The sequence below is a fragment of the Delphinus delphis genome, chromosome 11 (assembly GCF_949987515.2).
Source record: "Delphinus delphis chromosome 11, mDelDel1.2, whole genome shotgun sequence".
Classification (NCBI taxonomy): Eukaryota; Metazoa; Chordata; class Mammalia; order Artiodactyla; family Delphinidae; genus Delphinus; species Delphinus delphis.
Window position 1 is genome coordinate 50,587,104 of NC_082693.1, and position 24,626 is coordinate 50,611,729.

At 40.5% G+C, this 24,626-nt stretch overlaps 2 protein-coding genes across 7 annotated transcripts in view; one reads left to right on the plus strand and one right to left on the minus strand.

Annotated features, from left to right (window-relative positions):
• The window catches only part of C11H12orf56 (chromosome 11 C12orf56 homolog), a 60,125-nt gene extending 58,021 nt beyond the window's left edge, over positions 1-2,104 (minus strand). The window contains 2 exon segments of the mRNA XM_060025978.1: positions 1,650-2,025; positions 2,027-2,104. Of these exon segments, the coding sequence (XP_059881961.1) occupies positions 1,650-2,025; positions 2,027-2,104 (454 nt within the window).
• Positions 2,105-9,798: 7,694 nt separating this feature from the next.
• XPOT (exportin for tRNA) overlaps positions 9,799-24,626 on the plus strand; it is a 38,313-nt gene continuing 23,485 nt past the window's right edge. Inside the window, exons 1-8 of one of the 6 annotated variants that reach the window (XM_060025154.1) lie at positions 9,799-10,068; positions 13,552-13,685; positions 17,542-17,624; positions 19,556-19,612; positions 20,617-20,686; positions 21,454-21,672; positions 22,547-22,731; positions 22,832-23,000. In XM_060025154.1, coding sequence (XP_059881137.1) covers positions 13,626-13,685; positions 17,542-17,624; positions 19,556-19,612; positions 20,617-20,686; positions 21,454-21,672; positions 22,547-22,731; positions 22,832-23,000 — 843 coding nt within the window. In that variant the 5' untranslated portion in view covers positions 9,799-10,068; positions 13,552-13,625. Of the gene's footprint in view, positions 10,179-13,529; positions 13,686-17,541; positions 17,625-19,555; positions 19,613-20,616; positions 20,687-21,453; positions 21,673-22,546; positions 22,732-22,831; positions 23,001-24,626 lie in introns of those variants that run through there. The other 5 variants (XM_060025152.1, XM_060025155.1, XM_060025153.1 and 2 more) reach the window with 5 other exon arrangements.

Genomic DNA, 24,626 nt, shown 5'->3' on the forward strand with positions numbered 1-24,626 from the left:
AGTTTACCTTGTAAACTAAATAAATTGGTATGCCTTTTTGTAATATTCTTGGCTTGGGAGGCCTAGGGAGCTTTACTGTACTTTTCAGATTCTGACAGCTTAAAAAGAAATACATATAACAACTACTGAAATATGTATACTGTCTCTTTTTGGGGAGAGTAACAATATCCTAAAATCACTATTTTCTGTTAAAAGAATACATGTTTACACTGCAGACACTAGAAGAAGTTGAGTGTTTAATGTTTTCTAAAACATTTGGTCAGAAGTTTAATTTTTTAAAAATTTTAGTTCAAGAGAACGCAAACAGTAGCAGTGAGGAAAAGGCAGTTTTACTTCCAGCTTTGGCTCAAATAAAGCAAAGAAATTAGCATAGTGATATCAGCCCACGGTGGTATTTTAAGTAGAAAAAGAAAGCATTTACTTTTTTCATTTATTTATTTATTTTTAATTTATTTATTTTATTCATTCTTTTATTTTTCTCTACATTGGGTCTTCATTGCTGCGTGCAGGCTTTCTCTAGCCGCGGTGCAGTGCATGGGCTTCTCATTGCAGTGGCTTGTTGCGGAGCACGGGCTCTAGGCACGCGAGTTTCAGTAGTTGTGGCTCGCAGGTTCTAGAGCGCAGGCTCCGTAGTTGTGGGGCACGGGCTTAGCTGCTCCGCGGCATGTGGGATCTTTCCGGACCAGGGCTCAAACCCATGTCCCCTGCATTAGCAGGCGGATTCTTAACCACTGTGCCACCAGGGAAGCCCTACTTTTTTCATTTAATTTTATTATTTTCTTACAGACATGTTCCAAACAAGCTATGATTTTCTTGGCAAAACAGCTCTATCAGGGCTTCCCTGGTGGCGCAGTGGTTGAGAGTCCGCCTGCCGACGCAGGGGACACGGGTTTGTGCCCCGGTCCGGGAAGATCCCACATGCCGCGGAGCCGCTGGGCCCGTGAGCCATGGCCGCTGAGCCTGCGCGTCCGGAGCCTGTGCTCCGCAACGGGAGAGGCCACAGCAGTCAGAGGTCCGCGTACCGCAAAAATAAATAAATAAATAAATAAAAATTAAAAAACAGCTCTATCAAGAGTCTCGCCAACCTCTCCCTTGAGGGACACAGAGACTAGGGCAAAGGAAAGAAAAACGAGGCTAGACACCTGTCCCCAATGGAAAAAGGAAGAACACACCTGAAGAGCAGCTCAGACAAAGGAAGCCAAGGGGGAAAAACAGTAATTGGAGAGAGACTGCTTCAAGCTGTTGCTGGTTTATAAGGTAAATCTATTCCTGGACGAAAGGGATACAGTAGCAGCACACTAAAAACTGGGACAGATTGTATCTCCTTCAAGGCTCCGCTATGACACTCCTTCCAGGAAGTTTTCCCAGCATGGCCTGAGCCCAGTTTGGATGAATGATCCGCCTGAGAGTGCCAGGCGTCCCATGCGCATCTCATTAATGCATGCATGCATTCATTAATTCATTTATTCACTTAACTCATATTGAGCACCTAACACGCTCTAAGCCCTAAAAATAAAAAAATAAACAAGGCATAATAGCATTTATCACATGGCATTTATTTGTCCTGGTGTTGGCTTTCTGTCTCTCCCACAGCAGCTTCTGGGATGGCGCCCTATTTCATTTTTGTATCCTCAGTGTCTAGACAGTGCTTGGCAAGGCTAGATGCTTAATGAACTTAGGAATGACCTCAAAGCGTACTTCTGATAGGGGGCTATGTTCTCCAAATCTGTATTTGAGGGGACAGGGGATGACCGGTACACAAGATGAGAACGGTAAAAGCATCTTTATTCGGAGTGCATACAGAACCCCCCCAAGAAGGGGGGTTCTCGCGAGCCCGCCCGCGCGCCTCACCAGGTCAAAGGCCGCGATGTTCCGGAGCGCCACGACTCGCCGGATGGACTGGAGCGGGTTCTCGGTCAGGTAGATGAGCCGGTCACTGAGCAGCACGTACTTTAAGGTGTGTTTCCCCGTGTCGGACACCACGATGCACGGCTCGTAGGCGCGGATGGCGTTGTAGATCTCGGGCCGGCAGACGCCTCCGCAGGAACGCGTCCAGGCGGCTGTTCTTACGCGCGGGGAAACCGGCCCGCGCGGGGCTGGCCATGCGGGGCGCCCGCTGCCGGGCCGAGGGCTGAGAGTGGTGGACGCCTCCGCGCAGCCCCGCCTCCGCGCCGCCCGCGGTAGAACCCACGCGCGCCACAAAGCCGTCGCTAACCCCGGGCACTGGGGGCCGGGCCCCGGGATTCGGAGACCAAATCCTGGGTCCGTCTCCTTGGAACATCACCACCCCCCTCCCGGCCCCGCCCCCGCTCCCCCCCAATCCTGGTCTCAACCCCAGACAACAGTGGGCGGGCCGCGACGCCGGTCCCCCAGGTTCCTTGCTGGCAAGCATCCTGGGCCCTCCTCTCACCCCGGCCCGCTACCCTCGCCTACTCCAGCTGTTGCAGACCAAGCCATTTCTTACAGACTGTGTGGAAGCCTCGGTTTTAGTCGGGTTTTCTATTAGAAACTTGAATGACATGTAATTTACCGATTTATTTTTAAATAGAACAATCCTAGAGCCCTATTAAGATGAATCACAGGTTTATTTATCATTCGATTATAACACTGCATGGCATAGCTCTCTAATTTTTATGAGTAGAAACGTAGCTTTTCTTTCTCCAACTACATAAAATCAGACAGAAGAATATCTTATAAATTGTTTTGAGCACACCCAAGCCTACCTAATGGATATGTTTCTGTTCCCAGTGCCCAGGACAACGCCCTGTAGGCAGTCGGAACTCAATCTGTGTAGGATGAATGAATGGGTGAAGCCTGCATCTTGAACAAATTGAAGCTTAGAGGTTGAGAAATGCTGATCATGCAGCCTTGAGACTGCAGGGTAGTAAAAGTACTGCTTAGTTTTTACAGACCATGAATAACTTATTATAAATTAGGTTAGAGAGATGAGAAGGACACAGCAACAGAAACTTGCCTCCAATAACTCTAGGTGAGAACTTTCATTTTAATTTCAAATCCTAGAAAAGTCATTCTCTCTTCCTGCTCACTCACCCAGAGACCTGGTAATGCAAACCATATATTTATATTTTGTTTGATTTGCTCCAGCTACCTGCAACCCAGAATCGAATTACATATTCTTTATTGCATTTTATATTCTCCTTTTCGTCATATTTTACTATGGCATACTGTATGTTGTAAGCAATTTCAAATCCTTTGTGGAGAGTATAAATAAATTAAAATGCATAAACTTATTGTAAACTAAATCGCTGCAAAAGGGAACTGAGGAGAAATGTTTGGATGTGACTAAAGAAGTCTGAGGAACTCGATAGCAGCAAAGAAGTAGAAACAATATTTCTTTTTTTGGTGAGAATGTATTTGGTGAATAAGGAGAGAAGAGCCACCTGCTGACAAAATTTTAAATGACCTAGCATTTAAAGTTTTCTTAGAATCTGATCATCTGACTCTTCATAACTTCATACCTGGAGCCCCAGAGGCATGGCTATTTCCTCTGAAATAAAGACTATTCGCTATGTAACCCATTCTAGAATTTGTTGCCGCAAACCAACAGAAGGCAAAGGCCCTTCAGCTTTGCCAAATAGCCACACCTCACAAGAGTGGTTGAAAAGAACCTAGGGGTAAGACAGGAATAAAGACACAGACCTACTGAAGAACGGACTTGAGGATATGGGGAGGGGGAAGGGTAAGCTGTGACAAAGCGAGAGAGAGGCATGGACATATATACGCTACCAAACGTAAGGTAGATAGCTAGTGGGAAGCAGCCGCATGGCACAGGGATATGGGCTTGGTGCTTTGTGACCGCCTGGAGGGGTGGGATAGGGAGGGTGGGAGGGAGGGAGACGCAAGAGGGAAGAGATATGGGAACATATGTATATGTATAACTGATTGACTTTGTTATACGGCAGAAACTAACACACCATTGTAAAGCAATTTTACCCCAATAAAGATGTTAAAAAAAAGAAAAAAAGAAAAAGAAAAGAAAAGTAAATGGCTACTGCAGAGGTGGAATGTGAGGAAAGTGGGGAAAGGCATCAGTCCAGACTGCTATTTTGTGTCTCTTGGGCTCACTGTTCCACACCCACTTCCTGGGACTAAGAAACAGAATTACTGGATCAGGACCGGAAAAGACAGCATATCTGCTCTGTCAGGAATCCCATCATAAATGAGCTTTTGGTGATAAGGGTACTAGGCTTAACAAATGTTGCACATGAAGAAGGGAATTTAACAAAGGGTCTGGTGGTTAAGGTGAGCTCAGTTAAATTTTTAACTTTGTGGCACACAGAGAAGGCAGTATCTTGGTTTCCAGTCACTTGTTGTTCTATACTGTTGCCAGTGTAACAGCAAAGTTCGGATCACAGGAAAGGGGTTTAATATAGGAGAAAGATCCCTGGATTTGGAGTCAGGAGAACTGGATTAGAGCACTAATCCTGTTGCTCAGTACCTGAGATTTTTGGAAAGTCACTTCACCTTTTTGAGCCTCATTTGACCATTTGTAAAATGAAACTAGTACTAATTTATGCCCTGCTAACCAAAGAGCTGATGTGAGGAGCAAAGGCAATGACTTATGAGTTCTGAAAGCACTACAGACATGCAAAGTATCCATATTCCCTTATCTTTGGGTAAGCTTTATGAGGATAGTTAACATAAATACACCCTACATAAGCATTTGTTCCTTATCTTCTAAATCCATCCAAACTCAGGGAGAATTTGGTACAGATCCTGTGCAATCAAGCACTTAAGAGATGTTTCTTGATAAAACTATCCAAAGGAATGGAACATGACTTACCTGGAACTAATACCCAAAGGCACTCTCCTTAACCAGAAGAACAGAATAGCCTTAGGTCTAAGGATGAGAGGACAGTAGTGTTGAGCATAGGTCTGCAGAGCCAGATGCCGTGGTTCAAATTCCAGGTCTCACTCAGTAGTTTAAAAAATTACCTTGTACAACTTTATTTATTTATTTATTTGGCCACACTGCACGGCATGCAGGATCCTAGTTCCCCAACCAGGGATCAAACCTGGGCCCTTGGCAGGGAGAGTACGGAGTCTTAACCACTGGACTGCCAGGGAGTTCCTGGACAACTTACCTTAATTGCTCAGTGCCCCAGTTTCCTGATCTGTGAAATGGGGGTAATAGTACCAACCCCATAGAGTTATTATGAGGATTAGCAATGTTTCTAAGTACTTAGAACAGGTACCTAGAACAGAGCGACAATGTGTAAGTGTTTTAAAAATAAATTGAACAAGTGTGTGATTTCCTGGTACATATATGGTCATTTAGTTCCCCATATACAAAGTAGTAATATTAAACTCTTCCTTGTTGGGTGCAGCCTAACTCTTTAAACTTCAGATTAAGGCTCAAGACAACACCTAATCTACATGCACAAATATACAAACAAAAGAATGGCATTTTTACCTTTTTTTTTTTTAGTTGCATTTTTGGTGGAGAAATGAGCAGTGGGCCATAGGTCATAAGAATCCTGTAAGGATTTCAAACTAGAAGTACCCTTCAGTGGGTCTAGGGATCCCAAGTGTTCCCATCTCCCAGCGTGAAACTAAAGACAATATGTATAGAGAGATACTTGAAGCCTGTAGTAGGTAAATAGAACCTGCACTTTTAAAGGTGTCTGAATTAGGAATCCCTTGGTATTTCTACTTAGTATTAATGGATACTGGCCATTTAAATATCTACAACATTAGCAGTCAACTGGCATATAGAGAAGAGGAGGTATCATTATGATAAAGTCTAAGGAAACATGTAAATGCCTTGGATTAAAACAAACAACTTTTTCTTTTACTAAATAATGCCCCAGTGCTCTGTTCTGCCTCAGGCTTCCTGCTTCACACCCACTTACTCTAAAAGAAACCAATGATTGGACTAGAACCCAATAAAGACAGCCCACCAGACCTATTTTCCGACTTCTTTCTCGGCCAGGAAACCCATCATGAATGAGCTTTTGGTGACAATGACACTAGGCTTAATAAGCTTTGAGACAAATAAGAGAATCTGACACAGAACTCAGTGGTTATCAGCTCATATTATATTATTTGGGCTCAATTCAATACATTTCACGGATATTTACAGAGAAATTATTACCCATAAACAGAATCAGGATAAAACTTATTTTCAGTCTTCAAGAATTGACTAATAGGTGAGTAAGACAACCACACAAATTTAATACAAAACAAAAACATATTAAAATATATTAATGACATGAGAGGTATGAAAAAAAAAGCACAACATCAAAGAAATGATCAAATAAGCCTGGTTATGGAAATGTGGAAACACTTCTTGAGGGAGGTAGCATTCAATAAATTCTCAAAGAGTGAATGAAACTGTTTCTTTTTTTCCTTTTATTATAGTCAGTTTTAAAAATTTGTTTTAATGAATGGACTACATGTTCACTGTGAATTTTTTTTTAAATCCAAAAAGGTACAAGGAAGATAACAAAAATCACCTGCAGTCTCACAACCTAAAGATAACTTTCAAGTAATGGATAAGTTTCCTTCAGTAAGTTCATGAGAGAAGCTTTGAAAGCCTAATGTAAGGTAGAGGAAATAAGGAAAGGAACAGAAAAGATAGATGTGACAGCACTATGCTGAAATTGAACTGGATCACTGAACATGAAAGCAACAAACTGACCCTAAGAGCACTGAGTTATGTTGAGGAGTTGAATGCATTGGTAGAAACAGCCACATCAGGAGGGAGGTGTATTTTGTGGGTAAGATCACGACTTTGGTTCTGGACATGTTAAGAGTTGACATGCTGGTGAGATGTGTAGGTGTCTTGTAACACAAGTTAGGAGTACAGAATCTTAGAACCCAAAGTAGAGAATGGGAGATTATCTTCATAGAAATGAGTGTTGAAGCCATGGAAATAATTACTGAGAGCAAGTGCAGAAAACAGAAAGCCAGATGGCTAAGAAGGCAGCCTTGGGGAAGACATGGTAAAGAGAACAAAAGTAGGAGTGCAGTGAAGACAGAGTAGTCATCAAAAAAAATAAAAGGATTTTGAGGATAACACAGGGTCAGAGTCAAGAGAGGAATTTCAAGGAGGAAGGAAATAGTCAACAGAAAAGTTGAAATAAATTAATAAAAATGGTCACAGGGTTGGATCATTTGTAAGAGTTTTAGTAGAGTGATTTGGGAACAGAAAACAGATTACAATAAGTGAGAGACTGGAAGATTAAGTGTAGGCAACATATATGGTGTCCTGAAGACAGGAAATCTAGAATCAAGAATCTAGGGTTCTAGCCCACCATTTACTAGCTATGTGGATAAGTTACTTAAAATAGAGCCACCTGTTTTTTAATTTATGTATTTATTTATTTATTTATTTTTGGCTGCATTGGGTCTTCGTTGCTGCGCATGGGCTTTCTCTCGTTGCGGCGAGTGGGGGCTACTCTGTTGTGGTGCGCGGGCTTCTCATTCCAGTGGCTTCTCTTGTTGCAGAGCACGGGCTCTAGGTGCACGGGCTTCAGTAGTTATGCCGCGCGAGCTCAGTAGTTGTGGCTCATTGGCTCTAGAGCACAGGCTCAGTAGTTGTGGCGCACGGGCTTAGTTGCTCCGCGGCATGTGGGATTTTCCGAGACCAGGGCTCAAACCCATGTCCCCTGCATTGACAGGCGGATTCTTAACCACTGCACCACCAAGGAAGCCCCTGTTTCCTTTTCCATAAATTAAAAATGATGATCATGATCATGATCATGATATCTGCTCCATCCCTACAAGGTTAAGAGGAACAAATTAGAAAAGTTATATGGAGACATATTGTAAACCATAATGAAATATATAAATGTTATCTACCCTAATTCTTTCTGGCAATTGAAAAAAAAGGGAAATATGGGACAGGAACAATGTTTTATTTTTATAAGAGAGGTGCCTCACCATATTTATAGGAAGAAAAATTGACTTAGCACAATAGTTCTACAGCGTCATCACCGTTTAGTGGACCTTCATTTGAGAGACAGGGGTTAGAAGCACAGACTCTAGGGCCAGACTATGCGCATTTGAATCCCAGTTCTGCTACTTAACTTTTATGCACTGCTGTTTCCTCATCTATAAAATGGGGGTAATGATAGTACCTTGTTGTGAGGATTAACATCTGAACATTCAGGACTGTTTCTGGCACATAATAAATGCTCCAAAATGTTGCCAATTAGTACATACAAGCATTGCCATGTGCAAGCACACATGCTTTAAGTTAAAATAATCACAGCTCTTTGTCAACATTTTGATAACTGGCATTTTATGTTAGTCTGAGATGGGAAACTGTCCATTCCTTTATGGATGGGGGAACCAGAATACAGAATGGTCAAATTTAATATCCCTCTCAGATCCTCTTCAGGTAGATTCCAAGTAGTTTCTTTATTTGTTACGAAATAACATGAATTTACAAAATTCAGAGGTTTTTTACAATCCTAGGTATTTGAACTACCATAAAGGGCCAGTGTTATTAGATAAACTGTAGATAAGCTATAGATACTAGATAAGCTGTAGATAAACTTCCCCATATGAAGTATCCACAAAATAAATTTACAAATGAAAAAGGCAAATATAGATGGTAACAATACAATAGACTGTATTTTGAGGGTCTTTAGGATGATACAGTGGAATACACTGAACATATGACAGACTTTGGAGCCACTTAGACCACGATTAGCATTAGGCCTCCGTATTGTTCACTTATTGAGTTGTAACTACAGGCTGGCATGGTACTAGACGCTGGGGATACACTGTAATAGCACAGGAATCCTAGCCTGACATTTTAAACGAGTAAATTAAAAGCGTGATGCAAAAGTGATTCGAGATACTTTATATATGAAATGCCTGGTGCAGTGTCTCGCACATGGCCGGTCACTAAATAAATGTAGCTGTTAAATGGTAACATTAATTTTATTCTACTTTTCCTTCCATTCCCCTCCCCCAAGTTTTGTTTTTCACTGTAGTTCCAGTGAGGGCAACCTAGTCTGTATTCAGTACATACTTAACAATCAACAATGAAACCTAAATAACGAGCACCTATTGTATGCCAAACACATGTATTAATTTAATCCTGCCAACAACACTTTGAGGTCAATATGATTATCATCCACCGTTTCACTGATGAGTAAACTTAAGTACAGATAGATTATGTAACGCGCCTGAAACTGAGGTTAACAACTAGTGAGCGGGGTGGTAGGTGACGGGAGTGGGGCGAGCTGTTATCCAAATCTACACAGCTTGTGCCCACACTACCTCTACTCAGTATTAATAAGCTAATCGGTGAATGAATAAACGAAGTAACAGTATCACAGAAGGAACCTACGAATAGGACTTCCTAAGAAAGTGCTCCTTCTTTTCACGAATGACAAATACTGGTACGTTTAAAAAGAAAATTAAAAATTTTCATCGCTCCTCGGAGGATCCTCACGCGGGGGAACACGTGGGACCGCGAAAGAGAATAATTAAACAACTGACTCACACGTGGTTTGGACCACGTGGTGAGGCTCTCCGGAGCTCCATACTCTAACGTGCCAACTACCTACCTAAGCCTTTACGGAACGTGCTAAGCAAACCCAACCCTGGGTCTCTGTACCGGCGCAGAAACAGCAAGGGACTCTACAGCCGGGACAGACTCCCACGAACCCCCATCCCAGCATGCACCAGAGACCCCGGCGACCACGTCTCCTGGCGAGCGCCCGGCGAGCGCGTGCGCCCCATCGCCCGGAAGTGTCGCCTGCACATTGCATGCTGGGAGTTGTAGGCTCTCGGTCCGGGTTCGCGGGCCGTAGTCCGCACTCTCCAGGAGGCTGCTGGCTTTGGTCCGCGCGGCTCCGACGCGGGGAGCGCGCTTCGCGCTGACTCAGCGGCGACGGCGGCGGCAGCAGCGTTAGCTGGCCCTCGCGCTCTTTCCCTTCCTGGGGCGCCGATCCCGCCTGCCAGCTTGCTAGCTTGCCTGCCCGACGCCACGCAATAGAAGGCGCCAGGGGACGCGGAGCGGCGAGAGGCGCGCGGCCCCGGCCAGCTCTGTCTCCGGGGTTAGCGCTGCGGCCGTGGCGGAGGACTACGGTGACAAGGACGAGGGCCGCTCTCCCTGCTCCCTGCTTGCGGCGCCGCTCCGCTCTGCTGACCGGCCCTCGGGAGTGCAGGCTGGGAGGCGGGATGGAGTGATAGGGAAGGTGACTCGGGGCTCGGGGCGGGACTCGGACCCGACTCGGTCCACGCGAGGCTGCGGGGAAGTTGGCCGGGAGGACTGGCCCGGGGATCCCCCATGTCGGGGAGTGGTGCGGGTCGGGCCCTGCATGGCGATGCTCCCAGAGGCTGGGCGGACTGGGTGGGGGTGGGTACAAGCTGCGGCCGCCGAGGCTGAGCGCGTCCCCAGTGCGTGGCCGCTCGTTGCCGGGTGTTTCATCACCCGAGTTGCCACGAGGCTCCCTTTAGGGGAGGGATCCGGGGGAAGGAAGGGGCCAAGGCCGGCCGAGGAGGGCCCCCATTGCCTGTGGCCCCCGATATAGTAAAAGTGGCCGAGCCCGTTTGTAATACTTGTAGCGTGTCCCACCAGTTTCAACTGCAGAGACCTCAGACTTGATTCCTCCCACCCCACCCCCGACCCCCGTCCCAGGACAAAAAAAAGTATTATTTCTGTGTAGTAATTTGCCAGCACGGCACGCCATTTTTGCTTTTCCCTTCCTCACAATTCTGCAGGAGTAGAGAAGCGTGATGTTTCCCTGTAACCCGAAAAAAGGAGTACCTTTTGAAAGTGCTAATTGTAACGACTAGCACTGTTTGAAAGTGCTAGTTGTTACTGAGGGAAGTTACGTTTTATTAAAGCGACTTGTCAGAGTGGTGTTAAAAGGCTGGAAAGATTCAGTCCTGGTCTTTGATCAGTCTTCAGTAGGTATAGAGGAATTTTTCCAGATTGTTTTGACTCTTGATTTAATGGCTATACATGGGAGAGTTAGGGCTTGATATTTCGAGTATGTTGCTCGCCTTCCCCCGGAACATTTGCTAGATGCGTAATTGAAGTGTTTATCACATTGTAACAAATGTTTAAGCCTGCACCGCTATGCGGTGTTAGAACATTATGCACAACCTTTTACTGGGAACATTGTCACCTTTTTGCAGAGGTTGTAACTTTTCCGTTTTTTGCATACATGTAAGTAATTTACCATTGCATGTTGATTATTATCCAAGTGCCTTCTCCGTGGGGGATTCTTTCTGTGCTGACAACTGTAACAAATTTTGTTTCCTTAAGTTGTTTTGTTTGCGATGTTTTTACTTAGGACCACTTGCTGTTTCCCTTGGTAGAATCGGAGTGACCAAGTTTACGCAATTTTCCCTAAAGCCATGCCAAATTCAAGGAATCTTTTATAGGACTTAATCTGGGATTCATAGAAATTCAGATTGTCTTTTCTTTCTGTGTGTGCATTTTTCAGGGGAATTGTCATCAAATTTTCAACAGTACCTTTTTGGTTTTCCATCTGTTCAAAATGCCAGTTTACTAGTATAAGAAATCTAGGGCTTCCCTGGTGGCGCAGTGGTTGGGAGTTCGCCTGCCGAAACAGGGGACACAAGTTCGTGCCCCGGGAAGATCCCACATGCCGCGGAGCGGCTGGGCCCGTGAGCCATAGCCGCTGAGCCTGTGCGTCCGGAGCCTGTGCGTCCGGAGCCTGTGCTCCGCAGCGGGAGAGGCCACAGCAGTGAGAGGCCCGCGTACCGCAAAAAAAAAAAAAAAAAAAAAAAAGAAATCTAGATTACTCCAAGTAGTTCCCATTCCCCCGTGTGCCTAGCTCTGAATGATAGATAAGCTATTGAAGACCCACTAGGTGCCAGGCATGCTTTTACATACCTTATCTCATTGAAGTCTTTGCAACTTTATGAGTCAGATGCTCTTTTTCCCGTTTCATAGAAAGGGCTCTCTCTCTCAGGTTTGGTAGTTGTCTATGTGGCCCTAGTTTGAAAATGACAAGATCAGAGTACCAATACAGGTCTTTCCAAATCCAAAATGTATGTTATATTATGTCCTAGGGACACAGTGACAAATAGACAGTCCCTCCTTCCCTTTAAGGTTAATGAGAGAAAAGTAGTAAGCAGACAGTGACAATGTATCAGCATTTAGGTGGGGCATCTAATCCAGTTTGGGAGAGTTGAACAATAGAGGTCAAAGTAGCGTTTTTGAAAGAGGTGACCTCTAGGCTGAATTCTGAAGAACAAGCAGAGGTTAACTAAGTAACAAGGAAAGAGCAATGTGTCCAAAGAAGATGAAAGGCAGAATACCACTGGCCTTGCTGGGTTAGGGTGCAGAATGGTGAGGAGTCGTTGAAAAGTGTTTGGATCTTAATCCTGAGGGCAGTGGGGAGTTACACTGCCCCTCTGTAGTCTGCAAGTATGATGGTAATCGTAAGAGAAGGGGTCAAGCTTTCTTCTCCAAGGCTCTCAGCATATATCCTGATTTATCATTTGACTCAGGCAGAGCCAGGGAGACAGAAAAGCATGTTGTAGTAGGAGTCTTCTAACCTGGATCTGATCCTGGTCTTACCATTCCCGAAAGGCTGTGACCCCTTCCACACCACATCCCCCATTTAGGTACTTGACCCCTTTAGGCTCTGATCTTCTCTTTGGTTAGATCAGTTATGGTCTAATTGGTTATGATAATTTTTTTTTTAAAAAAGCCTTACAACCTTTTAATAGGAGTAGTAAGATCTGGTCTCCCTACCTCAGGTAGAGTTTGTTTTTTGTTTCTGCAGATAAATAAACAGTTTATCAGAAACCAAGTTGCCTTTAGGGCTGGTCATGTTCTTACTTGAGAATGTTAGACCCTATATTGTGAAAAAATGCAGTATTTTCCGGAGACTAAAAAAAGTTCTTAAATAAGAAAAATCAGTGTTGTCAATTTTTATAGCTACTGTTAGAAAACAGTTTTTGAAATACATTTCTGGAATTGGGCTGGCAAGAGCAGAGATCTGTAAAAGAGCTAGCCCATTTTTCAAAAGCTAAATGACTTGTTTTCACTCTTTAGCTCCTTTTTCATTTGACTTCTCCTGAAGTACTTGGTAGACTCTCCAGAAAGGCACTCTGAGATCTGTATTTAGTCAGCCATTCTAATTTTTTTTAAAGGATTGTGATATTGATAAATGGCAGTAAGCAAGTATTATAATTAGTGTAATAAGATGATCTGGATTTGTCTTTTTTTAAACTTAATGTAGTTGCACAATTGCATTTTACTGGAGATGGTAATAACATAAATTAGATACTTCTATTTCAAGAAAAAGAATGACTTTCTGTACTTTATTGATGATCTTGAAGAAAAACATTTGAGAACCTTAATGGCATACCTTAGATTTTTAGAAATTACACATTAGCGGAGTATTTAGCAGACCCAATCTTCTGAGACTTAGGCTCCTTTAGTTGTAATTTGGATAGGTTCAAAAGAAGTTCTTTTAACTCTTAAACTTCTTTGCATAATGTTACCGCTTGTTATGATATTCTGGATAAGCATCTATTTTGTTTATCAAGTATTGTTTTCTTTCAACTTTGTGTGTGTGTGTGCAGATGTTTGTGGATTCTTCTGTGGGATCAGAGGGCACGCCTATTGTAATCAGAAAACTCCAAGTATAGCAGCAGGGATGGATGAACAGGCTCTTTTAGGGCTAAATCCAAATGCTGATTCAGACTTCAGGCAAAGGGTAAGTTAAGTCGGCTTAATCATTTTTTAAAGCATGTTACGGGAAGATTTGCATTAGAGGACTTGAATCAAAAATATACATCTGATAAAGGTCTAATTTGGGTGGAAATGAATAGAGAAACAAATTTGAGGTATTTGACTATATTCTGAATACAGAAACAGTGAGTGATTGTGATTTATTTTCTCTTAAGTTGGCTTAAAAGTATTAAAATCTCATGTAATTCAAGGCAGGTCTTTATGTCACATCACTATTTCTAATTATTTAAAAGTTGTAATGCAAAGGATTGTTCAAGGGACTTTCCATAGTAGCCGGTGTACATATTATATTTTCCCATTGCTTGGTTTGGTCTAAACAAGTTGCTTAACCCTCATGTTAGTGATAGTTAACATCCTTGTTATTTAGACATGTAAGTAAGCAGTTATGATATGCCATCAGGTTATGTAAAATGATCACATGACAAAGAATCCATTATGAGGTGCTGGGATATTTGGGTAAGTATAAACAATTAAACATAATTTAGCCTACACCTGTAATCATGACTATGGCTGAATGATAGAAGAATCTAGAGAGCAAGCCTATAATTAAATTTTTTAAAGATGCGTGGGTGGTTTGAAGTATAAGGTAAGTGGATGGAGAGTCATTTTCTTCTTTCTACTTCTCATAACAAAGATTTTTTTTATTTTTTTTTTATTTTTTCATTTTTTAGCGGTACGCAGACCTCTCACTGTTGTGGCCTCTCCCGCTGCAGAGCACAGGCTCTGGATGCGCAGGCTCAGAGGCCATGGCTCACGGGCCCAGCTGCTCCATGGCATGCGGGATCTTCCCGGACCGGGGCACGAACCCGTGTCCCCCGCATCGGCAGGCGGACTCTCAACCACTGCGCCACCAGGGAAGCCCCAAAGAATATTTTTTATAAATGAGCTAAACGAGGTTAACAGTTTCACAAAAAATAGCAATTTAACAATTTCACAAAAAATAGCAATTTTTCTGCTTTTAAGCAGAGATTTTTTTAAGTAGTAAAAAATTTCCAGGGGTTTCCAGCATAGTATGTTAAAAGAAGTTACCAGCCCTCCAGATGGAGGTAAATAGTAAGAATTGAGATTTAAATAGCTAATTACAAGATACCTATCAAACTGGTTAGGACATGAAAAGTCATTAAAAGTCCATGTCTTCTGTGTATGGACAAATATTTCTTTTCATGGGAGTGTAAGCTACCTGCCTTCAAACCCTTAGTCACATAGTCGAAGCATCACAGACCTGTACCTTTAGTCTGGCTTGGTACTTCATAGTTATTATAACTAAAATCTTTGACTATTTGTTTAGTTATTAAATAAACTTGTTATTTTTTACGTTCCTTTTTTGAAATCCTTTGTTTTATAATTAAATTCCACCATCCGACAGGTTTTTTTTTTAAATGTGCCATGATTTTCTTTTTCAGAAAAGTAAAACTAGTACACTGGCAGTGGTTTTAATATAGAAGTTAGGTTTTTAATCAATAAAAATGGGTTCTATCAGTCACAGGCTTATGTTAGGCATCCTGGTGCAGGCTTAATTTGATATCCCATTAGGCCAGCCTGCATAACAATTAGGATGAAAAACAAGGAATCTGAAGGAAAAGTGAGTTCTGATAGTCCTGATATTGGAATTCAGGAGTAGTGGGAACTTAATTCAGTTTCGTAGTAAGATAAATGACTACCAACCCTGGTTCCCAATTGTCTGTCTGTAGTTCTCTGTTTTCTACATGGGCAGTAAGTAGCTGAACTGACTCTGTTGCCACTTAGAGACAGTGGAGCGTTACAAAGAAGGTACGAGAGAGAACTGGGTGATAAAAGCTTTGACTTGTTCGTCATTGCCACAGGTTTTTTTTGATGCTAGTATCACATGGATTCAGAGTGCAAAGACTAGCTAAAACTGAAATTTTTCAAGTTATTATCACTTAAAAAAATAGAATATCTGTCTTTGGTTTAAAACTTGCTATTATTTAAAGAAAATGAGGCTTCCCTGGTGGCGCAGTGGTTGAGAGTCCGCCTGCCGATGCAGGGGACACGGGTTCGTGCCCCGGTCCGGGAAGATCCCACATGCCGCGGAGTGGCTGGGCCTGTGAGCCATGGCCGCTGAGCCTGCGCATCCGGAGCCTGTGCTCCGCAACGGGAGAGGCCACAACAGTGAGAGGCCCGCGTACTGAAAAAAAAAAAAGAAAGAAAGAAAATGGTATGTCAGTGACAATTCTAGCAGCTGAATCACACCTCCCCCTCCTCTTTTGGTAAGTGAAATATTAGGTGGTAATGCAGTATACGATTGACTTCAGCATTGTCCCCTGCCCTGGCCCCTGGGGTATTCCTAAAGGAAACTCTAGGTTTCATGGAATAGATATTGTTAGACACCTGAACTAGATTATTTTGCAGCTGCTTGGGTTCCTATATTCTTAATTTCTAAAGATAGCTGTTACTTACACTTAAGATAGTATTTGGTGATCTTCTTCATCTGCTCACGTTCATTTATCTGGTCCTCTGTCAGTGGGAGCAGCCACTGAGACCACGTCTGAAAACCCATTCCCTCATTCATAGTTACATAACACAGGAAACTATCACCTAAATACAGTGGATTTTTTGCTTCTTATTTTTTTTTAACCTCTAACTGAAAGGAAAAAATAATTTTATATCTTGACAGTATATGTGTGTGTGAGTGTGTATATATATATGTAAACATAGACACATATACACATGAATATATGACATATACATACATGACTAAGACAAGTTACACAAAATAATAGTTATTCTTGCTAGGTGCAGTGCAGTCTGATATTCTGTATTGTTTCATTTTAAAAATTGCTGATCAAGACCAATAAAATTGTCTTCATCATGGATGGGGCACAAACCACATTTAAAAAATATATACTGACTAATTGAAATTAGGTTCCTCTAAGGCTTAATATTGTTTCTAACTTAATTTCAGGGTTTATATCAGTATGTAATTGCTTTAAAATCATTTAGCAGTGTTTCTAGAGATTATGTGTTATTTTCCTGACTGAGATGTTTTTTACAAGTTGGTGAGATTACTGTTTGTCCATTGTCATGTGTGAAACCTGCATCTGTCATTGATTCCAGTTGCAACATACTAATGGAAAAGTGGCAGAAGTCACTCCCATTTTCCCAACAGTGGTAGAGAGCATATGGACTTGGTGCTGCATCCAGTCTAGAGTATACTTGCTCTTATGACAGGCCCCAGAATTCGCGAATACAGGGATGAGAAACACATTTCCTAAAACTTTGACCATTTCAGTTATTTGGTACTTCTGCAAACTTCATATCAAGCACTTGAACTCCGACTTTAATCTCACTTTTTAGGAAACTTACATGATATAGCTGAAGATTTTAAATAACTCTCCTTTTCTGTTAAACAGTAGATCAAATGACCTACAGAGTATGTTTCATCTTTTATAATCACCTCTTTAATAGTATGTTTGCTATTAAATAGGAAAAATATTGTTTATATACCATTTTATAATTGCATATACCTCAGTAGTATAGCACTTGACACAGCACTTGAGTGTTTTCTCTTTGATCTTCCTAATAATTCATAGATACCTGCAGGGCATTTTTGTGTTGTCTCCTTTCCTGTAAAGAAACAGGTTGGAGTATCCAACTGATGGAATTTGTTTTTTACTTAACCTTTTTTCCTAGGAATGATCACTAAGTTGCACATACTCAGAAGCCTGAATTCAATGTTTAGCTATTTTTTATTTAGTCACTTTTTTGTTGTTATTTTGCTACTCCCAGAAAACTTTATCGAGTATTGGCAGAGAATTGAGATTGACTATTCCAAATGCATTTTCTGCTTTGCAATCTTACAGGCCCTGGCCTATTTTGAGCAGTTAAAGATTTCCCCAGATGCCTGGCAAGTGTGTGCAGAAGCTCTGGCCCAGAGGACGTACAGGTGACTAAAACAAAATTTGCGTGATTTGTAGGAGAATTTAAATTTTTGTGAACTCGACAGGATTGTTACATTTACCTGTTTGGAAAATGTTTTCATAAAAACATTTTATGACTTATATTTTGGAAAACTATTCACTGTAGAAATGAGAAAAATAGTAAACTAATAATTTGGCCATTCCAGAATTGACTTCTCATTAAAATATCCTTTGCCTTATTCTGAGTACCTGGCAGTAGATCCCAAGTGGCATATAGTTTCTATACAGTAGAAACTTCTTATCTTCTTATGATGGGGAGGGGTAGTTGGTTTTCTAAAAAGTTGGTAAAGGAGGTAATCAAAAATTTTATATATCTTAATTTTTAATTTTAATTTAAAGTATATAAACACTTAGTTACTAATCTTTTGATATTGGACCAAGGACTTTTCTTTGCATATATGCCACTAACATTCACTTCATCATTCTCAACGTTGATCACACCCATAATTGATCCTCTGTAATGTCCACTTTGGGTCCCTGTAGTGGATTGAGGAACAGTGAGTACAGATTTCTAAACTTTTTATTTATTTGTTCCTATCTCTCCAAGTTATCTGTCTCACATCACATAGGTCCAAGGTTTTCCCCCTGCAGTGTGACTTCCTATGAACTCTTTCTAAAGCATTCAACTTAATTTTTATGAAAATATAAACTGTCATCATACTCATTTCATTAGTTTATATGATAATTAAGTTACTTACATACAAAAGAAGTACAACACACATAGTGAGGCTTGGGGAAACACAGCTGACTAGTTGTAAATAAACAACTCTACTAGTGGGAGTAGAAGTTTATAGAGGTCAGTGATGACTCCTAGCTAGAGTTCTTGGCATGCTGTGGATATCAGTCACTACATTTTATAGCCAAAAGGAAGTGCTCCAGTTTAGTGAAAGTTGGTTTTGAGAATATCTATATGTCTTAGAGTAAATAAGGGCTGGCTTTTAATTAAAGGCTCCCTATAGTTTATATTTTGAGTGGAAGATCTAAGTCACATAATTAGTTAAAGCTTCAGTGCCATCCATGATAAGATTAGAAACCCTAGGGTCTTAGAAGAGATGCAAATTAAATGTAACTTTTTAAAAAACTTTAAAAAATTAAGTTTCATTTTCTTAAGTGTGAAATTATTATTGTTTTTTGGTTAATTGATGTAGTCTAAATGAAGATAACACCTCCATTCTTGTATTGACTAGTCAGCTTTGTATATGAAAAATTGTTCCATGACTAAGCCTGGCCTAGACCAACTGTATTAAGGTGAACAGATTGTTGTTCACTAACGGGACTTGGTCAGAGTTTGTAGCTGGCTCACTGCAGCTCTGCCGTCACCCCTAGAGACACAGTTGGAAGTGGATGATGGGTGGGTGTTGGTTTTTACTCCCCTTTTATAAGGGCAATATATTGGTAACTTGGTTTTCTGTATGAATTTTGGGGGCTGGACTGCCAGTCTGGGTGACTCCGCTTGCTTTGGATTTGACTGCAGTAGAACTTTTAAGTATGACTTTGATGACCATTTCTGGTTTGACTCAGTCTCTGGCTGTCCTACCATTTGTAATTTTACATCTAGCCTTTCTATTGTAAAACGTAGAAGTTGTTCTGGGAATCCTAACGTCTAGAATTTAGGGGGAACGCCTTCTGTTTGCAAAAGCACTGTATGTACTTAAAATGCAGCTCAAATTTTTTTGGTTATTCCATTTGCCAGATTTCCATTGAATATTGTATAACATAAAAAGTTCTCTTAGCTTTTTAAACAAATGGATGTGAATGTAAAACTTGAGATCAATAAGCCAAAGGTTTAGTTTGAGAAACTTTTCAACTGTAGTTTATTCATTACTATTTTAACTTTGATTTGTTTTCCCTAATTCATATTCTGCTTATCTAATTTTTCTTTTTTTTTCTTTTTCAGTGATGATCACATTAAATTTTTCTGCTTTCAAGTACTAGAACATCAAGTTAAATACAAGTAAGGCTTTTCTCCCTGAGATTTGTGGGGAGAGGGCTTTTTTTTTTTAACTTTTAAAATAATTAATTAATTAATTTCTTTTTGACGATGTTGGGTCTCTGTTGCTGCAGTCAGGCTTTCTCTAGTTGCAGCGAGCAGGGGCTACTCTTCGTTGTGGTGCCCAGGCTTTTCATTGTGGTGGCTTCTCTTGTTGCAGAGCACGGGCTCTAGGCGCACGGGCTTCAGTAGTTGTGTATGGGCTTAGTTGCTCTGTGACTTGTGGGATCTTCCTGCACCAGAGATTGAACCCGTGACCCCTGCATTGGCAGGCGGATTCTTAACCGCTGCGCCACCAGGGCAGTCCCGAGAGGCCATTTTTTAAATTAGTTTTTCCGTCTTTGGGGACACCATAACATAGGTTGTAAATTGATGGTATATGTCATATCCAGCTCATAGATGTATTTTGATTTATCCCAAAAAGTGTTTTAAAAATACTGAGTTCATTGGTTACATATAAAAATCCAGTCATTTCACAGGAAAAAAGTAGATTTCCAGCTTCTCTGGAAGAAATTAGAAGATCTAGCAATACTGAGCCTGTTTCTCTGAACAATGACTCTCTGTTAGAGTTGAGTGGCAGTGTGGGCACTTGTATTTAGAACCCCTGCCTAATTTAAGTAAAAACAGTCAATTGCTGCTCTGGGGATCCTTAGTTTGCCTAATGATTTATTCTGTAAACCACAGACCTGAGACCATGGGTGTATTTTCGTCTGAAAAATTGTGTAGCTGCCATTTTGTTTTAACATGAACTGAACCACAAAACAAAGATCAGTATTGATACCCCACCTGCCTCTCCCACCCTTGTCTTTAAAGCAGTAATGAGAGGTATTACCAATTTGTTTTAGGGAATTTTAGATAGTCGAGTGCTGTACAAATTTTCTCATTCAAATTTATAAGAGGCTGTTACTTTTTTAAAACCACAGACACTAAACATTATCATTGTTATTTTTCTTCCCTATTTTGAACAGATATTCAGAACTAACTACTGTTCAACAACAACTGATTAGGGAGACACTCATATCTTGGCTTCAAGCTCAGGTAAAATAGTAGTTTTTACATTTAGTGCCTCAAATTGCCAGATATTTAAATTTTTATTTTTGCAAGAGTTTGCAACTTCACCTCAAAAATGTCACTCATTTATCCTCCATTTCATCATGTAGCTCTTTTAGAAAGTGCTGTTTTTGAAGATCATGGGTAGATGAAAACTTAGCAATAACTTTAAATTATATTGATAATTGAAGCTGTCATTCTGTCCATGACACATGGTGGAAACTTTGGTTTTAAAATGTAATATGTTTTTAACTACTTGACAAGAGTGGCTTTTCTGTTCACACTTAAGGTGAGCTCTCCTGGACAGCCTCTTAAGAAAGAGCCCTTTTCAGAGGAGCCAATAGAGTTCTTTATTCAGTACATTCTTTTTCATTAATTTTAGCTAATCTTAACATATTAAAGCAGTTGTGTAGCTAGGATGTTTATTTTCCTTAAAGAGCAAGCAGGTAGAAGAAAAATCATTGAATTTTTTTTCTTCTTAGAAAAAATTATAGGAACTACTAACGCTCTGCCCGTGAAACTTTTCTCTGAAAGTGTGAGAGAGGTGTAACGGTTAGCACCTTTGTTCATTTGATTGTTCTCCATCTGGCTAGTCACCTCAGAACTTTGGTAATTCTCAAGCATATTTGTTGCACAGCTGTTCTAGAGCCTAGTGAAGTTTGGTGGAGTTTTGCCTATTAATGATAAATAGGAAAACAACGTTTGAGTCTTTTCCATTTACATTTGATTTTATGAACTATTTCCCTGTTTGTCAGATGCTGAATCCCCAACCAGAGAAGACCTTTATACGAAATAAAGCAGCCCAAGTCTTCGCCTTGCTTTTTGTTACAGAATATCTCACTAAATGGCCCAAGTTTTTTTTTGACATTCTCTCAGTAGTGGACCTAAATCCAAGGGGAGTAGATCTGTACCTCCGAATTCTCATGGCTATTGATTCAGAGTTGGTGGATCGTGATGTGGTGCATACATCAGAGGCAAGTAACTTCCTATTAATTTTAAGTTTTTAATGTAGATATTGTAGGAGGTGGTGGGCATATAATAAAAGGATCAAGAAGAGTTTTTTATTGTTTTTTTTGAGATAAAACTTTATTAAGAATACTTATAAATTTACTCAACGTTTTGAATTTTGTTTTACAAAGGAATTTAAACTTGGGTTTTTTTTCCAGGTATAGGGTGAAATTAGAGTATTCAGATTTTTTTTTTAACCAGGCAAGAACTTTCTCTAGAGAAATACACAAATTGATTTTTTCCTATGAATCTATAGACAAATGTGGCCTATATTTACTACTGCTTTATAGTCAACGAGTGAGGAAAAAGCATTGCTTATGAATCAGTGCTGGGTTCTTCTGTATTCTCAGTTAGTCACATAGCCCATCACCTTAGTCTTTCTCTATTTCTGTATTACCCAATATAACTTTCTCCTTTTTCTTAAAGAATACAATGGAAATAGCTTAATTCAAATGTGTATGATAATTTGAGGTCATTGTATGTCAAATATGTTTGTAACATTTAAGTAATTGCTATTCTCTTAAGTAATTTTAAGTATTTGTATAATATTGAGAAATAACTTTTATCACATGGTTAAGATTTCTAAGCAATGTTTATTTATAGTTTGTATTTAATAAGAAATTGTGTCTGAGGAAATGAGTAGAATGGAAGGAGGAATTAGAATCACAGGTTATGATTTTAGAGCAGATAAATAGGAAATAGCGGCAGTGAATGTGTTAACAAGTCTGGAAGTTTAGTGGTGAGGAAATTACTGTGTGCGACTATTATTCAGATGTTAAACATTATTTTGGGAGGTAGTCTACTTTAATTGTGTATGTGGTACTTTGTTTTGTCTTTTAGGAGGCTCGTAGGAATACTCTCATAAAAGATACCATGAGGGAACAGTGCATTCCAAACTTGGTGGAATCATGGTACCAAATCCTACAAAACTATCAGTATACTAATTCAGAAGTAACATGTCAGTGCCTTGAAGTAGTTGGGGCTTATGTCTCTTGGATAGACTTATCCCTTATAGCCAATGATAGGTAAGTTAACCTATATTTTAAAAATGTAAACCTACAAAATACAGTATGTAAAACTCATGAATTTGAAAATATTGTAACAATTTTATTTCACCATTGCCAGGTTTATAAATATGCTGCTAGGTCATATGTCAATAGAAGTTCTACGGGAAGAAGCATGTGATTGTTTGTTTGAAATTGTAAATAAAGGAATGGATCCTGTTGATAAAATGAAACTAGTAGAATCTTTGTGTCGAGTATTACAGTCTGCTGGGTTTTTCAGCATTGACCAGGTCAGTAAATTTATGTATAAGGTTTTGAAAATGTTAGAACAAATTAGGATAGGCAGTAATTTAAATATGCTTTCCTTTTCTTTTCCTTTTTGTTTTGTTTTTAAATGCTGGAAACTTCCTTGACGTTATAATAATGAAACATTGTATCTAGAAAGCCATAACATTATCTGTAACATTTGCCTTGAACAATAGATTATACCAGACTTAAACTTGAAGATCTGGGATGGTACTTACAATTGTGCGTTTCTAACAAACTCTCTGTGATACTGCTGATTCATGGACCACACTTTAAGAAGCATGGCAATGCATTTTGACCTAAATTAGACTTAATTATAAATGTTATATTTTCATCACATTCATTTGAGCTGTTAAAGTTTAGCGTCAGCAGAATTAGGGCTGAATGTGGTAAATTAGTAATTTAGAAACTGAATTTGAAGGTTTTTATTTTTAATTTTACCTGTGATATTGGTAAAGAATTACTGAGAAGTCTTTGTATTGTTGATATGTCCGGAGTACAACACCTCTGGTATTTTCCTAGCTGACAAATAGTAGTGTTTTCTTACACTGCTGATAATTGTCTTATTTAGTCCCTGGTAAAAGATTTAAAATGGTGAAGGTGAAAATCTCTTTCTGTAGGAAACATCATAAGGATAATTAATGAAAATAACCTAATTTTAAGTTCTAGAATTAGTGCTGATGTGACCTTAGGCAGATTATTATAATAGCAGTTTTATCTCTTTGTAGTGCAGTTGAGGTTCAAATTAAATAGTATCAGAAAGGGCTGTTGTAAATTCTTATACATAGCATAATATGGCAGCATTAAATTTATTAGAGCATATTTACTAAATTCAGCGGTTTAGAGAGAAGGTTTTGAAACCACAGATCTCTTTTTTTTTTTTTTTTCTTTTTGTGGTACGCGGGCCTCTCACTGTTGTGGCGTCTCCCGTTGCGGAGCACAGGCTCCAGACGCGCAGGCTCAGCGGCCATGGCTCACGGGCCTAGCCGCTCCACGGCATGTGGGATCCTCCCGGATCGGGGCACGAACCCGTGTCCCCTGCAACGGCAGGCGGACTCTCAACCACTGCACCACCAGGGAAGCCCAGATCTCTTTTTTTTAAGCTTTTATAAGTTGGCAATGTCTACATGACTATAATCATTAAAAAAAGTTGCTTTGAAGAGTTAGTACTAATGGATAATAATAGTAGAAGAATTCAAACTCTTAAGATTTCCCAGTCAAAATGGTAGAATTGTTAGTGTCTAATGTTAGTTTAAAAATGACTCCTGGGACTTCCCTGGTGGCACAGTGGTTAAGAATCCGCCTGCCAATGCAGGGGACATGGGTTCAAGCCATGGTCCGGGAAGATCCCACATGCTGCAGAGCAGCTAAGCCCATGTGCCACAGCTACTGAGCCTGTGCTCTAGAGCCCATGAGCCACAACTACTGAGCCCCAATGCCACAACTGCTGAAGCCCGCGTGCCTAGAGCACTGCAATGAGAAGCCCACACACCGCAACGAAGAGTAGCCCCAGCTCGCTGCAGCTAGAGAAAGCTGGTGCGTGGCAATGAAGACTCAATGCAGCAAAAAATTAAAAATAAATAAATAAAATAAAAATGACTCCTATGATT